Source organism: Brachyhypopomus gauderio, chromosome 7 (genome assembly GCF_052324685.1).
Source record: "Brachyhypopomus gauderio isolate BG-103 chromosome 7, BGAUD_0.2, whole genome shotgun sequence".
In the NCBI taxonomy this organism is placed as follows: domain Eukaryota; kingdom Metazoa; phylum Chordata; class Actinopteri; order Gymnotiformes; family Hypopomidae; genus Brachyhypopomus; species Brachyhypopomus gauderio.
Window position 1 is genome coordinate 6,042,460 of NC_135217.1, and position 20,000 is coordinate 6,062,459.

The 20,000-nt window shown below is 45.6% G+C and overlaps 1 protein-coding gene across 4 annotated transcripts in view; it reads left to right on the top strand.

The window, feature by feature from the left end:
* Positions 1–20,000, top strand: part of dab2ipb (DAB2 interacting protein b) — a 96,692-nt gene that overhangs the window by 30,967 nt on the left and 45,725 nt on the right. For 2 of the 4 annotated variants that reach the window (XM_077011185.1, XM_077011187.1), the window contains exons 2-3: positions 10,301–10,410; positions 16,204–16,322. In XM_077011185.1, the coding sequence (XP_076867300.1) occupies positions 10,301–10,410; positions 16,204–16,322 (229 nt within the window). Of the gene's footprint in view, positions 1–1,126; positions 1,567–10,300; positions 10,411–16,203; positions 16,323–17,706; positions 17,738–20,000 lie in introns of those variants that run through there. The other 2 variants (XM_077011186.1, XM_077011191.1) reach the window with 2 other exon arrangements.

Consider the following 20,000-nt stretch of genomic DNA (forward strand, 5'->3'; position numbering starts at 1 on the left):
CACTCCAGCTGCTTGACCCTCAGCTGGTTTCTGATTGGTTAAGGAGGCCAGTGCTGGTTTCTGATTGGGTAAGGAGGCCAGTGCCTGGAGAAGGTGGCTGGGCCCCTAATGACCATGGATATACACAAGCCCCGGACTGGAAAATATCCCAACTGGAACTGGAGTCATGCAGGTGCCCCCAGGAATAATAAAAGGCTATATGTTAATATGTATTATACTTAATAACCTTGTAATGGTTATTAATGTATGTTAGGGTTGCTAATATTACTTTGGTTCCCATGTTGTAATCTAAATAGTCTTGGACTCCACACTCTTCTCTTGAAGCCCAAATGGTCACTAGACAGACAAACCATTCAACAATCACCAAACAGAGCAATTTCCGTGAAATCGGTGTGGTTCCTGTCACTGCAAAAATAATAAAATAATATAAGGGTTGCTTTTTTGTTCGTTAAACCTACCTGGACTTTTTAAAATCACAGGTTCAGAATTGCCAGACCTTTCCAGCAGTGCTGGTTATGTGGCATCGTATATTTCAGTTCACCCGGCCAAGGACCTCTTAACAAACAGGCCTGCTCCGGTCCCTTGGATGCACGTGCACCTTTGAGACAGGAAGCACGTAAAGAGATGGAGCATGGCGTATGAGAAATCCCCAGGCCCCGCCCCTTCCAGCACCTGGCAGGTGCTCAGACCGGGTCACGTGGACCAGTTATGGTCTCCTACCCTCTGCTGTCTGATCCCAAATCAGAGGATGTCCACAAACCTTTGGCTCCAGCACTTTCTGCATGGACACGATATCTAATCATTGAACTGACCATTAAGACCTCTTATGAAGAACATTAACATTTTCTTTAACATTTAGACATCAAGATTAAATTCATAATTTGACCCATTTCTATAATTCTTTTTGTCAATTTTGAAAGAGCAGGACCTTCTGACAGTATTTCTTCATATTAGCCCCATACACTGGTGCGGAGTCATCGGCTACTTCTTATTGGCCAGTTTCCTCCCTCCCGCGCGCTTCCGAGATCCAACCCGGGATTTGCCACGTGCCTGAAACTTTGTGTGTGTGTTTCTGTACACTCAATGACATACCATCACCTTCACAGCGCACGCGGGCATTAGAAATTGTGCGGAGGCAATATGCGCGAGCGCGTCTGTGCGCGAGAACTGGAGAGAAAGTCATCTTGAGTAAATATAGAAGAAAAAAAAACTTTTGGACGTTCTTTACTCTTGCTATGGATTTGGTCAGTGAGAAAACTTATCTGTAAAGTTTTGGACACTTCGGCAGAATCCCGAGTCTCGCCTTTAGCCGGAACTTCATTCGCTCCGGTGTTTGCGCTTGGATTGAGCACATTTAACCTGTTGTGTAATCTGGGATTAAGCATCCTGGTACGGGGAGCCAGCGCGTGCGCGCGCGAGCGTGTGTGAGCGGCGCGCGGACGATGTCGGGTGTGAGTAGGAAAGGTTCGGGGAGGCGAGGGTACTATTACAGGCTGCTGGGTCGGAACCGGCTGCAGAGACAGCGCAGTCGCTCCAGGAGCAGGACCAGACCTGCGAGCAACAAGGGTAAACAATATCTACTCTAACGGGTTTACTGCATCTGTTATATGAACATAATACTACTAATGTTTCAAAGTTATACCAATAACAATATCCTCCATTTGCATTACCTGTCAACACAATACACTCAAGGTAACAGAACCCATGGCAACACTAACTTTGGAAATACAATATACAGTCGCAGAGTGACCTGGCTGCATAAGTATCCACTTATAATGCAACACAATATTCAGAGTCACCTCCAGCGTTAGTGGGGGGCTGTTGTAAACATTCCTCAGACAATAGTACAACATTTCCCCAACATTGTTCTAACAAGCCACCAGCTGCTGGACTTTTTTGAAGTGAACGGCCTCAGGTGACTCCTCAGATGTCATGTGTGTCTGCTCTGAGTTTGTTACTTTCCCTCTGTGTATGTGTGTGTGTGTGTGTGTGTGTGTGTGTGTGTGTGTGTGTGTGTGTGTGTGTGTGTGTGTGTGTACGCGCGCATGCATGTGCACACATGCGGAAAACTAGCTAGACAGGACAGCGTAAAAAGCTGATTTCTGTACATCAGTAAGCCTGTCCAATAACATGTCATTGCAGACATGGGCTGGCATTTTCTCACATTCTCTGTAATTATTTGTCATTATGAAGCGTTCGGTGACATTATGACAGCTACCGAGTCACGCCTGTAATAAGGAAGAGTAAACGAGGTGTTTAGACGCAGCAGTGAGAGCTGTGGTCAATTCAATTGAAGTTTCTAATAGGCAATTTAATTAATGCAGTGAATTGAGTTTGTAAATTGATCCAGAATTAGCGCAGATGACCCAAACCCTGGCATTTGGAGATGAAGTGCAGACAATATGAGAGAAAAGGAGGAGGAGGAGAGAGGGGAGGGGGAGATAGAGAAAGAGAGAGAGGGGGAGATGATTATCTACTTTGAACGCTGTCTAATTCAGTGGTACACAATGGAAAGAAAGGAGAAGCAACTTTTCCAACTTTCTGTTTGCTTGTGTGAAAGAAAGAGAGAGAGAGAGAGAAAGAAAGATCTGTGTTTGTTGGTTTTGGGCCAGTGCCACCAAGGCGTCCGACAGGAATGCCCGCTGATAAAAACAGGAAAAAAACCATGGGACAGAAGATTAGGGAAAATCAGTTTCCATTGGACTGATTGTTATTGAGGATGAGCTCATCTGTATCTTTTAAAATTGAGAGCTTGTGCCTGTGTGTGTGTGTGTGTGTGTGCGTGTGTGTGTGTGTGTGTGTGTGTGTGTGTGTGTGTGTGTGTGTGTGTGTGTGTGTTAGAATGTGTGTTAGAATGTGTGTTAGAATGTGTGTGTGTGTGTTAGAATGTGTGTTAGAATGTGTGTGTGTGTGTGTGTGTGTGTTAGAATGTGTGTGTGTGTGTGTTAGAATGTGTGTTAGAATGCGTGTGTGTGTGTTAGAATGTGTGTTAGAATGTGTGTGTGTGTGTGTTAGAATGTGTGTTAGAATGTGTGTGTGTGTGTGTGTGTGTGTGGGAATGTGTGTGTGTGTTAGAATGTGTGTTAGAATGTGTGTGTGTGTGTGTGTGTGTGTGTGTGTGTTAGAATGTGTGTTAGAATGTGTGTGTGTGTGTGTGTGTGTGTGTGTTAGAATGTGTGTGTGTGTGTGTGTTAGAATGTGTGTGTGTGTGTGTGTGTGTGTGTGTGTGTGTGTGTGTGTGTGTGTGTGTGTGTGTGTGTGTGTGTGTGTTAGAATGTGTGTGAGCATGTGTGTGTGTGTGTGCGCGCATATGTATGTGTATCTTTCTCACACACTCTGCCTCGCTCTGTCTCTCTATAAACTAACGCTATCATGCTTGACCAAAATATTTGGTGGAAAGTTTCTGCAGTGTGGGACTCATACCCAGGGGACTCGTTATCTGAGGTGGCTGTTTGTGTCGGCAAAGCCGTACGCAGAGGTGAGGGTCTTATCAGCTCTTAACCAATACAGGAACACACTGTCTCGGATTTGATTATGCAAAACTCACAAAAGTCAAGATAGATGTGAGCTTGCCTGAACAAAACCATGTTCACATATCACATATACATACGCTCACACATTCACACATATATAACCTAGACCTAATATTAGTAACGCCTGTAAAACATCAGATCTTTTGACTGAGTGACTGAAAAGCTACTACATTTGTTGCATACTCCTCCATCTTTGTCTTAATGTCTGAAAGTAAGACATCTCAGTGTGTGCTGGTCTCTCTCTCTCTATCTCTCTCTCTCACACACACACACACACACACACACACACACACACACACACACACACACACACACACACACACACACACACACACACACACACACACACACACACACAGTTGCCTGCGGCACTTTGAAAAACAAAGCCCAAGCTTTGCCTCCTAAGCAAAGAATTGTGGGATGCGTTCGTATTCTGGCATTTGATAGGTCAACATTTGCAAACACAACTGGCCAATTGAACTAAAACTGCTTTGGCAGCGTCATCCTCAACGTTTCCGCCATCACCGACACGTGAGAATCATCTGTGGAACAGTCCTGCTTCTTCTGAGGCAGTGATGCTCTCTAAGCTCTCAGTATTCCCACGTCTGTCCTGGTCCCGTAAATGGAGTGTCGCGCTCCTTGCCAGGAAACCAGGAAGTGTGACAGGACCGTCTGTAGAGGAAGTGTCTGGTGTGCGTTGGCGCCGGGCTCAGCGTCCCGTTTCACCCCGGGTGGAGCCACACTGAGCAGCTCGGAGTCCCGTGATACATCCGTGGGTCACATGAGACTCTGTGTGTGTGTGTGTGTGTGTACAGTATGTGTGTGTGTGTGCACATATGGAATTTTGCATATGTGTGTGCGCGTTCCGCCAGTCTAAAGGGTATTACAAGTCATTAAACATTGTGCAATCCACCGCTACGATTGCCGAGGCTCAGGATCACGTAGGAAAGCCAGAAGAGAGAGTGAGTGATTACGGAGAGGACAAGAGCTCAAAGTTCACAACGAGGGGACAGGAAGAGGAGGCGAGGGACGCTGGACTCTAATGTCTAACTCGTTTGCGTACGAGTCGATGGGCGAGGAGTCAGGCGGACGGCAGGTGGCCCAGGACGCCCGCACACGGGTGATCCCCCTCATTAACCCCACATCATTCTGGCTCCATTTCACCTCACACTCTGAAAAAGTATCACCAACACCTGTTCGGGCTTGCTCGGCTTATGCGGACAGAATTTGACTGTGCTGTGTAAATCAGCATGTCCTGATACTGAGTGAGGAGGTTCCTTAAGTATTACGCATTAACAGAGTATCACAAATACTTTCCAGGGTTTTTTTTTTTCAATTACAAGACGTACAAGTGTTCACATCATCACAGCTGTACGCTGTCTGTAGCTGTGGGAAAGTTCTCCCTTGTCGTCTCGTCTCATCTCGTCTCGTCACCTGCCCTCTGCTGACCGCTACTGTCTAGGTGACGTACCTGCTGGATTTTATGCTCCGTTTCCACTGCTAACTGGCAGTGAGGTGTTTTGTAATTCCAGCTCTCAGGATAGTGCAGCCTGAAGTGACATGAAGATGCTTCTTTACTGTGTCTGCAGTGCTCGGCAGGGCCGCAGGTGATTAGAGGGCACGATGGAGTCTGTGTCAGTGTGCACGTTGCCATGGGCTTCTGCACCAGTTGCATGCAGTCTGGTCTCTGTTAGTGATAGTATTGTGGGTGTGTGTGTGTGTGTGTGTGTGTGTGTGTGTATGTGTGTGCCATCTACAAAGGCTCCAGCTTCCTTCTTCTGCCTTTCCCACCACACATGTGCAGCACAGATGTATTGAACAGAGGAAACAAGGACCCTCCTCTGACAGCGCTCAACTACTGTGTGTGCTCCTGTGTGTGTGTGTGTGTGTGTATGTAGGTATGCTGGTGTGTGTGTGTGCTCCTGTGTGTGTGTGTATGTGTGTGTGTGTGTGTGTGTGTGTGTGTGTGTGTGTGTGTGTGTGCATCTGTGTGCTGGTCTGTGTGTGTGCATCTGTGTGTGCATCTGTGTGTGTGTGTGTGTGTATCTGTGTGTGTGTGTGTGTGTGTGTGCTCGACTGTGTGTGCATCTGTGTGCACATCTGTGTGTGTATGTGTGTGCTCGATTGTGTGTGCATCTGTGTGCACATCTGTGTGTGTGTGTGTGTGTGTATTTGACTGTGTGTGCATCTGTGTGCACATCTGTGTGTGTGTGTGTGTGTGTGCTCGACTGTGTGTGCATATGTGTGAACATCTGTGTGTGTCTGTGTGCTTGACTGTGTGTTGCCTCTTTGATTGTGTAACTAACCACAGGTATATCATAAAAACTACACGAGACCGTCACTCTAAACTAGTCCAAATGTAAACACCTGGAGTGAGTGTCCCCAAAATACTTCCACGTCATCCAACATAAGTGGGAAGTTAATTTATTGGAAATTGAACATTGGTCTATTTATCACTGACCCCCCAAAACTAGAGAGAAAATATCTGCCTTTCCACTCTGGCCCTTGCCTATGGCAAATTCCTATGCCCATTTAACCTTTTAACCCCAGAACTAATGTGACTTAATGTCTAGAATAAATTGTATTGTCTTTTTTGCTGAGCTAAACAGAAAACTTGCAAGCTTTAGCGTTAATGAGATGTGCGAGCGCTCTGGAAGTGATTTAAGTGGCTTTGCATGGCTAGGTGTGATGTTGCCTTCACAAACAAAACTAGTGAAAAGTGAAAAGCTTAAAGCTGCAGAAAGTCTAGCGGTGTAGGGCGTGAAGAGGAAGCGTGGACACTCCCACGGTCCATCTGAGTAACGCAGCCAGCAGCACTGGGCAGGTCAGGGAGGGCAGGTACATGTTACAACTGTACACATGAGCTCACCTGCCAAGTCTGTTGGCTCCTTCCCAGAAGTGTTAGCAGGATGGACTTGGCCTACAGACACAGGCCCGTCTACCTGCGGTGTTATGGCCTACAGACACAGGCCTGTCTACCTGCGGTGTTATGGTCTACAGACACAGGCTCGTCTACCTACGAGGTTATGGCCTACAGACACAGGCCCGTCTACCTGCGGTGTTATGGCCTACAGACACAGGCCCGTCTACCTGCGGTGTTATGGTCTACAGACACAGGCCCGTCTACCTGCGGTGTTATGGCCTACAGACACAGGCCCGTCTACCTGCAGTGTTATGGTCTACAGACACAGGCCCGTCTACCTGCGGTGTTATGGCCTACAGACATCTCCCCTTTGGTAAGAAATGGACCATCCAGTCAGGACAAACTGACCCCAAATGCTGAGTGACAGCAGCTGGTCATCTCCTCGGAGGACACAGATCCGTTCGGTCAGGCTATCTGGAATTATGGGATGTAGCAGCTTCTGTTTCTAAAATGTACACCCTTGCAACAAGCAAGTCATCTCTAGGAGTTACACCTGCTTCCTGTTGTCTCAGACCAGCCACGTGACCACTTCCCTTGGACTTGAGCCTAGCAGAGTGTTGGGACACTGAATCTTAATATGTGCTGACCTAGCTACACACACACACACACACACACACACACACACACACACACACGTCATGCAGAGTCTGCACATTCGTCCGCACACACACTCAGGTGCGAGTTAAGACGTTCTGAATTACTTTAGGAATTATTCTTGATCGTTATAGTGACAATATTTCAAAATTCTCAACATGTGAAACATGAATCACAATAACAAGGACACAATCGTGGATGCGAAGCACCAATCTGATAGCGCCACCTTGTGGAGAACTTCCTGCTTGCTAACTGTGAGAGAGCGTGTGAGTGAGTTACAATCCAGACCCATGAAGTGCTTCACATTTAAAAATAAATGAACCCAGTGCACTGTACAAGTGCATAAAGGAAACACACTTGGTGATATAGGTTCTGATGTCTAGACAGCACACACACACACACACACACACAAACACTACACATCTACTGCACTAGTCTCAACACTAGGGTTTAAAGTGTGCTATGGCAGTGTTGGTTGGTAATGTGGGTTCTGAGGGGTCTTTGGAATGTGCAAAACCAGAAAACCAGGAAACACTACAGTGTTCCTGCCCAAAGGCCAGGAAGTGTGTTGTCTGACCCTCTGAGGGTGTGCGTTTGTTTGTGAATGTGTGATGTAAAGCAGACTGAAGCCAGAACATTGGATTAGGTCAAAAGTGCTGTTCAAAACAACATCACATTCACTCCACGTTTGTTATGTGTTCATGTGTGTGTTTGTGTGTGTGTATAAAAGGGAATTGAAAGTGGGCAACAGAGAGAGAGATACAGACAGATACAGACAAAGAGAGATACAGACAGACAGACAGAGAGATACAGACAGAGAGATAGATACAGACAGACAGAGAATTTGGAAGCTATTTTTGAAAACCTGTCAGTCATTTGTACAAGGCCAAGGTTGCTAATATGTTCTGTTAGAGAGCTGTGTGTGTGTGTGTGTGTGTGTGTGTGTGTGTGTGTGTGTGTGTGTGTGTGTGTGTGTGTGTGTGTGTGTGTGTGTGTGTGTGTGTGTGAAGGTTTTAAACACATATGCTATGTTTGTATTGTTTCTCTTCATTTATGCCAGCCTCTGTTCTGAAATCCTGGCGTAGATCAAACTGTAGAACATTTTTTTCTCCGTCACTATGAAATGACACTGTCCTCTTCCTGTCTTCCTGTCTTCCTGTCCATAACCTGACATGGCAAATACAATTCTACCTACTGACAGAATCGTTAAAAATTGTGGCATAGTGTCATGTTAGTGATAGAAATGCCATACCATTGGCAAGCAATTACCTTTATTACATGATATTACATGATATTACATTATATTATATTATATTATATTACATTAGAATTGATTATGTATGTAAGTGCATGATGAATCTTTGGGTTTTGCCCATGGGTCTGGGGATTTTTGGCTCCTGCTTTGAGTAAAATCTCAGGTGTCAGTAGTCTAGTCAGTGTGTGTTGTCAGTATATCTGGAGATTGTCTTGACATTCATCTTATGACTCTTTCTGAGGCTTGAGGAGTGGGGTGTTGCGTAAGCTCCAGTGTGTGTGTGTGTGTGTGTGTGTGTGTGTGTGTGTGTGTGTGTGTGTGTGTGTGTGTGTGTGTGTGTGCACGCGTGTGCTGACAGGTGGCATTGTTTCCTCTAGAAAGAGTGCCAAAGCACTCCAAATTCTCACCGGGGGCTGAGATCTAGTTGCCATGGGAACGGCGGGCCGGGGAGATTGTACTTTCTGACAAATGGGATGGTGTGTGTCAATCAGGGAGTCAGCGATGACAACGGAGGTGTAATAGGAAGATGTGGCACTGAGAGGGCGGCGTGGCTCTCTGTCCCAGGAGCATAACCTAAACTGACCCGGACGTGTCGTTAACAGCATGTGTGAATGTGAAGATGAAGGTTAGACATTAGAAAAAAGACTAAATTCACTGAGAAACCCATCACAGCTACTGTAATAATACAGCATATGCAGATGTATGAACATGAAGTTAAAATCTTTGTGTGTGTGTGTGTGTGTGTGTGTGTGTGTGTGTGTGTGTGTGTGTGTGTGTGGACTGAACACCAAACACACACTTAACGCCTCCAGCTTTGATGTGCCACTGTAGCTGTTTATTAAGATTTACAGGAAGAAACTCTTATCAGTCCTACCCAGATTAGGATAAGTGTGTGAGTGTGTGTGTGTCCATGTGAGGTGTGTAATGTGTTGGCTCGGTTGCTTGACCCTGATGTCCTCGAGTTTTGCTTTTAGTCCGTTACTCCTGAGCACCAGGTAGTTTCCACCTCAACCCCAGACCCTCACGAGTCCACCATGGATACAGCGTAGAAACACAAAACACAACATAAAAAAAGCTGTGTGTGTGTGTGTGAGTGTGCATTCTGTTGTATCAAATCTCTGCAGAGATACACAACGTACACACACACACACACACACACACACACACACACACACACACACACACACACACACACACACACACAGTTCCATTAGTGAGCATTATTCATTCTGTATTGCCAGTTTTTTAAACATAACTTATGGTCTATCTGTACAGTGTCAAATTTCATATATAGCTACTGTGTAATGTAGAGCATGCAGAGTTACATCAGTACATAATCAGTTATGTAATCATTTACATAACCTTTACAATAATACTGCACTTTTCAGCTATTCCCAGTGGTGCAGGTTTCATATTATCTCTGGGGTAGGAGGGGGTGGTTGGGTTCGGGGGGGGGGGGGGGCACTGTTCATGCCACTCAGCCTATCACATGAGCAGTGGGAGCAGGAATTATCGGGATGGGCCCCCTCCCCCCAAGAACTAGGCCTATAGTTATTCTTTCTATGTCTCTTCTTGGCTTCTCTCTCTGTCTGACACACACACACACACAAACATGCACCCTTTGAACCAGGGCACTGCCTTTGGTCACTCATCCCCTCTTGAGTGTGTGATTGGAGGTGTAGAAGGTTCACTTACCCCAAACCCAGCTGAAGCCCAACCCCCAGCTAACCCTAACCCCCCCCAGGGCAACTTCTGAGGTGTAAGGGGCCTGGACTGCCCAGCACTGACCCAAAAGAAGCTTAGAACATGCACCACAGGCAGACGGCAACCTGCAGTAGGACAGGACTTGGCAATTCGTGTCCTGCTTATAGGATGGACTGATGGAGAATGTTTTCAGTGTGGTCCAAAACAGTGTTAAAGGTCCAGCAGGTCTGGAGACCTGCTGCCATGCGGGTGTGTAGTTGTTAACATTGTGTCATCGTGTCTCTCCGTCAGATTCTCCTCCTGAGAGAACAGGGCGAAGACGCAGCATGCCGGGCTCCGCCCCTGAGAAAGCCCCGCCCACAATGGAGACTACTGTTGCAGCCACACCCTTCAGAGTGACAGTAAGTGCTGTGAATATATATTTGTTTGTTTGTGTATGTGTGTGTGTGTGTGTGTTTTGATGTTAATGGATTGACTCCAGATGAGTTCTCTGTGTTGCAAGTGCTCACCACATCTGATAAATCACATGTTAAAATGCTTCAATCTGCACATCTTGTGTGTGTGTGTGTGTGTGTGTGTGTGTGTGAGAGAGAGAGAGAGAGAGAGAGAGAGAGAGAGAGAGAGAGAGAGAGAGAGAGAGAGAGAGAATTTAGCTTGGAAAATATCTCATTTTGCAGTGCATGATGAAAGGGAAAAACTAATTTCCTTTTTCAGGCCCTAAACTGGAGTTGTGGTGTTATGGTTTAATTCAGTAGCTAGCATCCACACTCATAAACGCATTTATATGCACCCGACAAGTACTTACATTTTTGGTTTCCCAAAATGTATACGTCAATCTTTCATCCTTCCAAAGGATGGCTGGGTTCTATTTAACAGATTGCTTGTTCATAGACATCTTAGCCTAACTGAGAGCATATGCTATTTTGAATCCAAAATTTTTGAGGTAATTAAATCAGTTTGCATCCTGATTTCTTCTTTCAGGCGTGAACCGTGGCTTAAATGGTGTCTGCTGGTACTGTTAGCTTTTAGCATTTGATTTTGCAGCTTTCGTACATTAGCCTGGCTTAAGCCTACAAGCTTTAATATTCAATTCTTCTCAAACAAAAAAGTAAAATAAATAAATGAAGAAGGCAGATGGTTTATGATTTGACAGGGTACCTTTCATCTCGGCTCAAGTACTTATCAGCTTGCTGTCGCCTCTACTGGCTATTGCTGGTATTGCACTTGGTTTGCCTCACTATCCCCATCACTTCATCCACTTTATGGCCATCAGTCCTTGCCCCCTGCTAAGCTCCTCCCACTCTTGCACGTTATTAATAACGAAGAACAGTTTCTATTAAAAGTTAATGGCTGAGCTCTAGCCAAGGCCAATGTTTAGACTTTCTCAGTAAGCTTGTGCCCTGAACATGTATTTTTATTACAGCCATTAAGACAAATGTGGAGAAGGCCGAAAATAGCCAAAGATGGACAGGGGCGGATTTAGAGCTCCTAGATGGGCTGTCTGGCATGTTGTGAGAAACGGCATGGCCGTTTTTCTCAGTTTATATTAATGTCTAGTATGTTGACTCATAATTTTTCCCTGTGTGCATGTGTGTGGGTGTGTGTGGGAGCGCGGAGAAAAGCATGCTCGAGGAAACAGCTCGTCTCATTCAGACAGAATGAGTCCATTTGTGTTTCTGTTATTCTGGTAAGTGAGACGCTCCCCTGGTTTGGAGTGTGTCAATAAGTGGGAATTTCATACACAGGTTTTCAATCAAGGAGATTGAAAGACATGGTTAAAGTTTGTCTGTTGATTTCATGGAGAGTTTATTAAATGGCATCCACCATTGTTTCTGCTGGACAGTTGCAGTGGCTAACAAGGACCCTGGTTCACCTTGGAACTGCAGACATAAAACGATGGTGGCCACCCCAAAAAAAGTAACACTGCAAAAGACAAAGGCCACCGACTGCAATTTAAAACATGCGACTCAAATAAAGAACTTGGCTCAGACTTAAGTTGAGCTGGGACCCATCCTGCTCTCTTGTGTGCCGAGATCTACTTCGTACGTAAAGCAGTTACTGGTAAAGTGATGGATGCAGACATGTTCTGTGTGAACATGGAGTCATGACAGCGTCCAAGAGACACGAGTCAGTTGCTGAAGTTTTGAGAGGTACTCAAGAGGAAGGGGAAGAAGAATGAGATCAATGCTGTTTGTGTTCTTACTGTATATGTGAACCAGTTCGTTGAGCTTCTCAGCCTGTGGCTTCTGGCTACAATGTCCTCTGTGTTGTTAGATGATTGCCACCTTCAGGTAAACAAGCCAAGCAAAGATGTCATTAGATAAACCACCAGGCCATATTATTGTCTATCACACTGTCATTAGCCCTTCTGAGCAAAAGCAGTGAAATTCCTTTAGTTTCGATGCTGATTTATGTGGTGGCCTTTGATGTAACGCACAGAAGCGCTGAAACTTTGCTGTGGTCTGTATTGTTTGATGTCATCTCTGGCTGGGGTCGTGCTACTGTTTTATGGAGAAAAGCTGGGTAATAAGCTTGAAGAAGCAACCCCCCAGTCAGGGACGGCTGGAACCTGGTGTTATCCATCTTTCTTAGATTTTGACTTGTGCTCATAAAGTGAATGTTAGCTTTTGTTTAGTCACTGCCACTGATCTATTATAATCACTCCGATGACTCATCTGGGATTCTTACCACTTCATCTTACTTGGCATTCTTATCTCCAGCAGAGCATGAGAGAGAATGTCTAGTATCAGATCAGGGATTTGAAATTTGACAGAAAGATGTTCCTAGCAAGTTGGAATATGATGTAGCAGGTTAGCGTGCAGTAGCTATATATGAGTGACTTATAATATAAATGATTTCATTTTTATTGGTATTGATAACACGTCACCACTGAACATACTGGAAGAATCACTGTCTGCTGGCTAGGTAGCAACTTTTGCACTGCTATAAATGACAGGACCTCAGGAAGTTAGGGAGACGCTGAGTCACTTGCAGGCTAACAATCGATGTTAAATGGCATGTCATTTTTTTGTCATTTCAGGAAATGTCATGATACATTTTGCGGTTTTTTTTTTTTAACATACAGCTTGGATAAAGGAGGGGGGTTTGGTAGGTTCAGGTCTCCACCACTAATGAATTTCTGCTCTTCTCCTACTAAGATCAGTTATAGATCAACAATATCCACCTTGGCTGGCAGGTCTAATCAGGTCTAATCAGGTCTAATCAGGTCTAATCAGCACGGCTATGTTGTCTTCAGATGATCCATAAGTGAAAGAACAGACCGTGGAGGATTTAGCAGCCGGACCCAGACCAGCGTCCGCAGGCACCTGCCTGGACCTCATATGTGTGGGACAGCAGAGTAGTGGAGATAACGGTAGTGGAGCAACAGAAGATCGGTCCTAAATTGATAGTGTGCAGGAGAGTTTGGCATTTGGTTTGGGTAATTTGGGCACTGCCCATTTGCTAAGGGAGTCAATGCAGACTTTACAAACATAGGAGATCATGAGCAAACATACCGGAACATTCCCAGACCAATTTGCGATGGGACGAATCCTCAAGAAGGCACTACAAGACCGAACAGTTGAGTTGATGAAAAATTGTAAACCACCACATTAAGTAGGTCAGTTGAGCTTTATTGTGACACAAAGAGCCCAGCCCAGTACATTCCCCCACACAAACATTTCCTGACCACCGAGATGGTGATCTTGTCCTGCTCACACCTGGCTTTGGAGAATTCCTCGCTTTCCTTGAAGGAAACTCCCGCTTTGAATTTATTCCCAGAACAGGACGTGACCACACCAAAAGCTGGTATCACAGCTGGGGGTGATCCAGCATTTTTTGCCCCCCCCAACCCCCCCCCCCCCCCTCAAAAACGGGGGGGGGGGGGGGGGGGTGTGTTCAGCTAATCTATAGCCACATACTTTAGGACCCAGATACTGAACTTCATTACTCTCGTTCTGCCTCTGATGAGATAAGGCGAGATAACTTTCTTAATTACCTCTTTAATTTCCTTGTCAAACTTGATTCGCTTTCATTTTCTTGTCAAGCCTCAGTAATTTGCTGATATACAGAGTGAATATAGTGGCAGCCCCTACGCCTTCGCACTGTCTGCTTAGCTATGCAGATTCCTGATGTGCCGGACGCCCTTGAAGAAGCCGGACAGCCAGCAACGCAGTATCAGACGTCTTCATCGTGGAATTGTCCGTATGTAGAGGAAGTTCATCGTGGAATGTATGTTCATTGTGGAATTGTCTGTATGTAGATCTAATGATGCCTACCTGCTCTCACGTGTCCTTGGTTGAGGGAGGCTCTTTCATGCTAAGAAACAAATGAGAAGTTCCACAATACCAGGATGTACTGTATGTTTTTACATAAACAACTGGGTGACGTCATTAAGAATGCCTAAAGCAGATGTCCCATTTAGTTTATATTAACCTTGGCTGGGAATACTGGTGTGTTACTAATACTGGTGTGTTACTAATACTGGTGTGTTACTGGGTAAGCACACCATGCCTACAGAAGAATGAGAGTGTGATTAACGTGTACAGCTGCATACCTGCCATAGGTTTTGGTTTTAGAGTTTCTGTTATATTCTCTTCTAATTTACAACCATCTACTGTGCTTTGACAGTGTAATTGATTGGTGCACTGAAATGCAGAGTGATTAGCCTGTGATTAGGAGTGTGTGTGTGTGTGTGTGTGTGTGTGTGTGTGGGCTGTGTGTGGGGGGTTGTGTGTGTGGGGGGGGGCTTGTGTGTGTGTGTGTTGGTAAGTAATCGAGCAGTAGGGGACTAATTACACAGAATATGCAACTGTTCGAATTGTCAAGAGAGCAGCTACTTACTGTTTGTTTGCAGTCACTTTTATACCAGAAGGTGTGTGTGTGCCTCTTTATGCCTCTCCACTCTCTGTCCTCTCTGTCCACTCCTCTAGATCCTTTGTCCTCTCTGTCCCCTCCTCTAGATCCTCTGTCCTCTCTGTCTGCTCCTCTAGATCCTCTGTCCTCTCAGTCCGCTCCTCTAGATCCTCTGTCCTCTCTGTCCCCTCCTCTAGATCCTCTGTCCTCTCTGTCTGCTCCTCTAGATCCTCTGTCTGCTCCTCTAGATCCTCTGTCCTCTCTGTCTGCTCCTCTAGATCCTCTAGATCCTCTGTCCCCTCCTCTAGATCCTCTGTCCTCTCTGTCTGCTCCTCTAGATCCTCTGTCCTCTCTGTCTGCTCCTCTAGATCCTCTGTCCTCTGTCTGCTCCTCTAGATCCTCTGTCCTCTCTGTCCACTCCTCTAGATCCTCTGTCCTCTGTCTGCTCCTCTAGATCCTCTGTCCTCTCTGTCCGCTCCTCTAGATCCTCTGTCCTCTCTATCTGCTCCTCTAGATCCTCTGTCCTCTCAGTCCACTCCTCTAGATCCTCTGTCTGCTCCTCTAGATCCTCTGTCCCTCTGTCGGCTCCTCTAGATCCTCTGTCCTCTCTGTCCCCTCCTCTAGATCCTCTGTCCCTCTGTCCCCTCCTCTAGATCCTCTGTCCCCTCCTCTAGATCCTCTGTCCTCTCTGTCCCCTCCTCTAGATCCTCTGTCCCTCTGTCTGCTCCTCTAGATCCTCTGTCCTCTCTGTCCTCTCCTCTAGATCCTCTGTCCTCTCTGTCTGCTCCTCTAGATCCTCTGTCCTCTCTGTCCCCTCCTCTAGATCCTCTGTCCTCTCTGTCCACTCCTCTAGATCCTCTGTCCTCTCTGTCTGCTCCTCTAGATCCTCTGTCCTCTTTGCTTGTTTGTCTCTGTGTGTTTCCTGTTCGGAAACATTTCTGATGTGCAGTCTCAGAGAGAGGTGATTACCTCTGACCCCTCGTCTGTCTGCCTCCCTCCCTCCCTCCCTCCCTCCATCCCTCCCTCCCTCCCTCCTTCCCTCCTCTCCCTTCATTCTTTCGATCCACATGCTCAATGCCAGCCTGCTGTCTCCATGGTAACTGCCGCTCAGAGGAAGTTGACTCCTGAGTGGTAAGATGTAACAGGAGGTTTCGTGCGGAGCGGCCGAATGTGGAAAAAAGGAATTTATTAAAATCCCACGGAGTCGCAAGGCATAAATATGTTGGATGACCTTGAGTTATGTAAAAAATTCAAATGCCTTCGATTAGATCTTTGACGAGGCTCTTCTTTCTCCCCACCTCATATCTCTCACGTCTCCTGCTCCCTCTGACTCTTACTAGGGTTTCCTGAGTCGCAGGTTAAAGGGGTCCATCAAGAGGACAAAGAGTCAGCCCAAACTGGACCGGAACAGCAGTTTCAAACACATCCTGCCTGGCTTCAGACCCGTGGACAGTGACAGGTGAGATGATGGTGTGTGACGTCTGCTGGGCTTCACCGTCTCTGTTCGGACCCCGACCTCCTCCGGTGCTGAGAGGAGCCGCTAATCTGATCTCAGATCAGAGACGAAGGGCAAACCCATCCACACAAGCCTCGGTTAAAACTGATCCACAACACGTATGACAAACACGTCTCTGGATTTTCAGCGTTTTATTTGGATGTTGCTGCCTGTTTGTGCCAGCTGTTACTAATATGTAAATGAGGGGTTGGGTTTACATGTGGGAATTTGGCAAATGTGTGTGCGGGGGTGAGCGCGCGTGTGTTTTTGACAAGATGGGTTGTGGGTCATTGCTGACACGTTGTGGAAACTGACAGGGCTTTTGATGCTGATGTAAGTCCTGTATGCCTCCAGCACTGTCTCTCCTTCTCCACTCTCTCGCGTAAAGATCTCTCATTTCAGGCAGAGACACTTTAAAGCCTCGCCACTCTCCTGAGATTTTTCCACTCTTCGGTTTCTATGGCTCAATCCTCGTGTTTTGCGGTAGACGGGTAACTCATGCATACTGTAGATCCACTCTGTGCCGATCACTAGATCTCTCTGTGCTGTTTTCATCTGGCTTTACAAGGAAATGAATTTAATGGAGTGGGAAAAAATCTTAATAATTTCTTCTGGTTTTCATTATATACTTTCATTGAATGCCAAATGCAGCAAAGACAAGCATGAGATAAGAATTAATCGAAGTTGGTTTCTCCTCCGCTGTCTGTGTACATAAACATATGTGCAACACATGTGGACACACAATGACCAGACAAATACTTACACACTTGCATCACCGTGGAAACACAATGCTAACGGTTCATATAAAATGTTCAGTGTCATTCTCTGGCCAGAAAGAGTAATTCGAGTAAGTAAAAAGCAGAAGAATGCTGGATAAAGCAGAAATGTTCAAGCTGTGAGAGAAAGTGTGAGAGCGTGTGTGTAAAAGGAGAGAGAGGGACACACAGAAACAACCCTTCTGAATTGTGTGAAAATGTAAAATGTTAAGCAACATTTCCTCTCTGTGCACTATTTTTTGGTTTGTTTGTTTTGATGTGGCTTTGAAACACGCTCTGACTCCTCAAACAGCCCCTGAAATATACTGTAGCCTGCTGAAATATTCTGGAACGTTCCCTCTTGGCCTTCAGTAGAGGCCCCCAATGGAATATCAGCGAGCGACTTTTTGCCATGACATTTAAGCCCTTTCATGCTAGGACCGGCGTTTTGTACTAAATTATCTCATTGTAATCTTATCTACACAAGCCTGTATCTACATTTGGTTTTTATCTCTCTATTGCCCCATACTTCATACATCAGACTATTCCTCACAGGCCAAACCACCAATGTTCCTCTTACATTCTTCAGCCGAAACTCAGCCTTAGAGGTTCAGTCTGCAAGCAGTAAGTCTTTTGTTAAATGGTAATACACTTAATACTCACCTTGCGACTTCGTCTTTACTCCTAATCTCAGTAAAAGCCATGGGCTTTTCTCTCGCACGCTTGTCCTCGGTTGGGGTCGGCGCGGTCCGTTTCTCCTCCGCTCTTAGCGTTCAGCTCAGCGTTCAGCTCAGTGTTTCCTCACAGGCTGCTGGTGAAACTCCCAACGCCGAGCTGCTTGTCTTGCCTTGCTCCAAACGAGATTACATGCCGTGCGTAGACGTCGCTAAAACCAAAAGTGTCTCGTTGAACTAGATTAAGGGAATAATCGTGTGTGGATAGTGTGGGCTGACATGATGGTAGGTATTAGTGTGTAGGCGTGTGTAGGGATAGTCGGAGACATAATGTCTTGCTATTGAACTCACTGCCAGGCTTTCAATCAAAGAAATCAAGAGTGCCACAATGGGTCAGTTAACGTCTGTAATGAATGTGTGTGCTTAAATATATATCCAGATGCATCTGTGTGCTTTTTAAATTCTAAAAATAATCTGGTGCAGCAGGCTAATGTTCATTTGATTCTCTAAAGCATGGGGATAAGTCGCTTTCATTCCCTCCCACGAATAACATAACCCAGAATTTTCTGCTGCCAGACAGTCTAATATCGTTTGCTATTAACAGTTTGCTATTAACAGTTGTAGATTTGCCCAGTAGGCAGGACTGCATTTTCAAACCCGGTAGTCAGAGCTTTTAGTGTGTCTAATGTGCCATGCAGGCCATGTATCAAAGCGAGAGCTTGGAGCACACAGTAGCGTCCAGCTCACGGAAGAGTCCCGCTCACGGAAGAGTCCCGCTCACGGAAGCACAAGTGCGTCTACTCACTTTGTGCAGCTTTGCTGTTTGTGCTTTCTTTCTGTCTCTCCATCCCTCTCTCCCTGTCTCTCTCTGTCCCCTTCCCTCTTTCTGTCTCTCTATCCCTCTCTCTCCCTGTCTCTCTGTTCCCTTCCCTCTTTCTGTCTCTCTATCCCTCTCTCCCTGTCTCTCTACCATGTTCATCCATAATGCATCTGTAGGAGGAGGTTTTGCCTTTAGCCCGTTCTCACAGCTCAGATGGCACTATGACTCTTGGGTAAAATAACATAATGCACAGGTTTCCGAGGAGCCAATGAGAGTTCATCGTTGTGTGTACCAGTCGGTATGCATCTCAGGGCCTGATCTGATTTTTGATTGACAAGGGTGCAGAAAATTTGTTGTTTGTTTTGTGAATATAGGCTAAATGAGAATATGCTACTGGTGCTCAGTATAAAAATATTTCATATGAATATAAAATATCTGTCCGTTTCTAAATGTTTGCTCTGTTTTTGCATCAAATTTACATGTGTAAATGTGTTTTATGGCCTAGCCAGTTGCCATGGAGGTGTCGGTGCCGTCCCTGAGCCGTTAGAGCTGGAGTCATTCCGGCGTTTTCTCATGGCTCTGTGCTCTCATGCCCATTTCAAGGAGAAAAATAATTTTTCAGTTTTTTTAAATCACCTCCATCACACCCTTGTGGTAAATAAAAGATCCAGTTGTCCAGATGTTGTCCTGCGTATATAGAATGTGCTGCATGTAAGCTAATGCTAATGACCGTGTCATATGACTGGCAAGCTCTTTTAGTATCGCTGTTCTTCACCTGTTTTCTCAATCTAGTGTCTACTTTGCTTGCAGTTAGCTGTCGTGTTTTGAAGAAATATAGGCTATGATGCAGTTAGCATCCTGAACTTTCTTCATCTGATATGGACACACAGACTTTTCCGTTCTGTTCATAGCTTGCTTTGACAAGCCCTGCAGTATGACCTTCATTCAATCTAAACTTCTCAACGTGACCAGACTGAAAGTGGTTTTCACCCCTTAAACTCCTCTGGTCATCACAGGGATATGAGGGACATGTCTACCTGACATCAGGGATATGAGGGACATGTCCACCTGACATCAGAGATATGAGGGACATGTCCACCTGACATCAGAGATATCAGGGACATGTCCACCTGACATCAGGGATATGAGGGACATGGGATCACTTATTGATGTCATTTTATTGCACAGTAGCTTCCAAAGTTCGTTTGGGAGAAAAACTGCCATTGGACAAAATGTACCAGGGTTTAAATGTTTTCACTGGATGTAGAAAATTCCATTTACATTTTCTATAGAGAGAAACTCTTTAGCACAAAAGGTCCTAATATGGTCATGATGTCAATTATGTGTGACCTCACTCATCTGTGGGCATAACGTTTTGCCCACTGCTATTAAA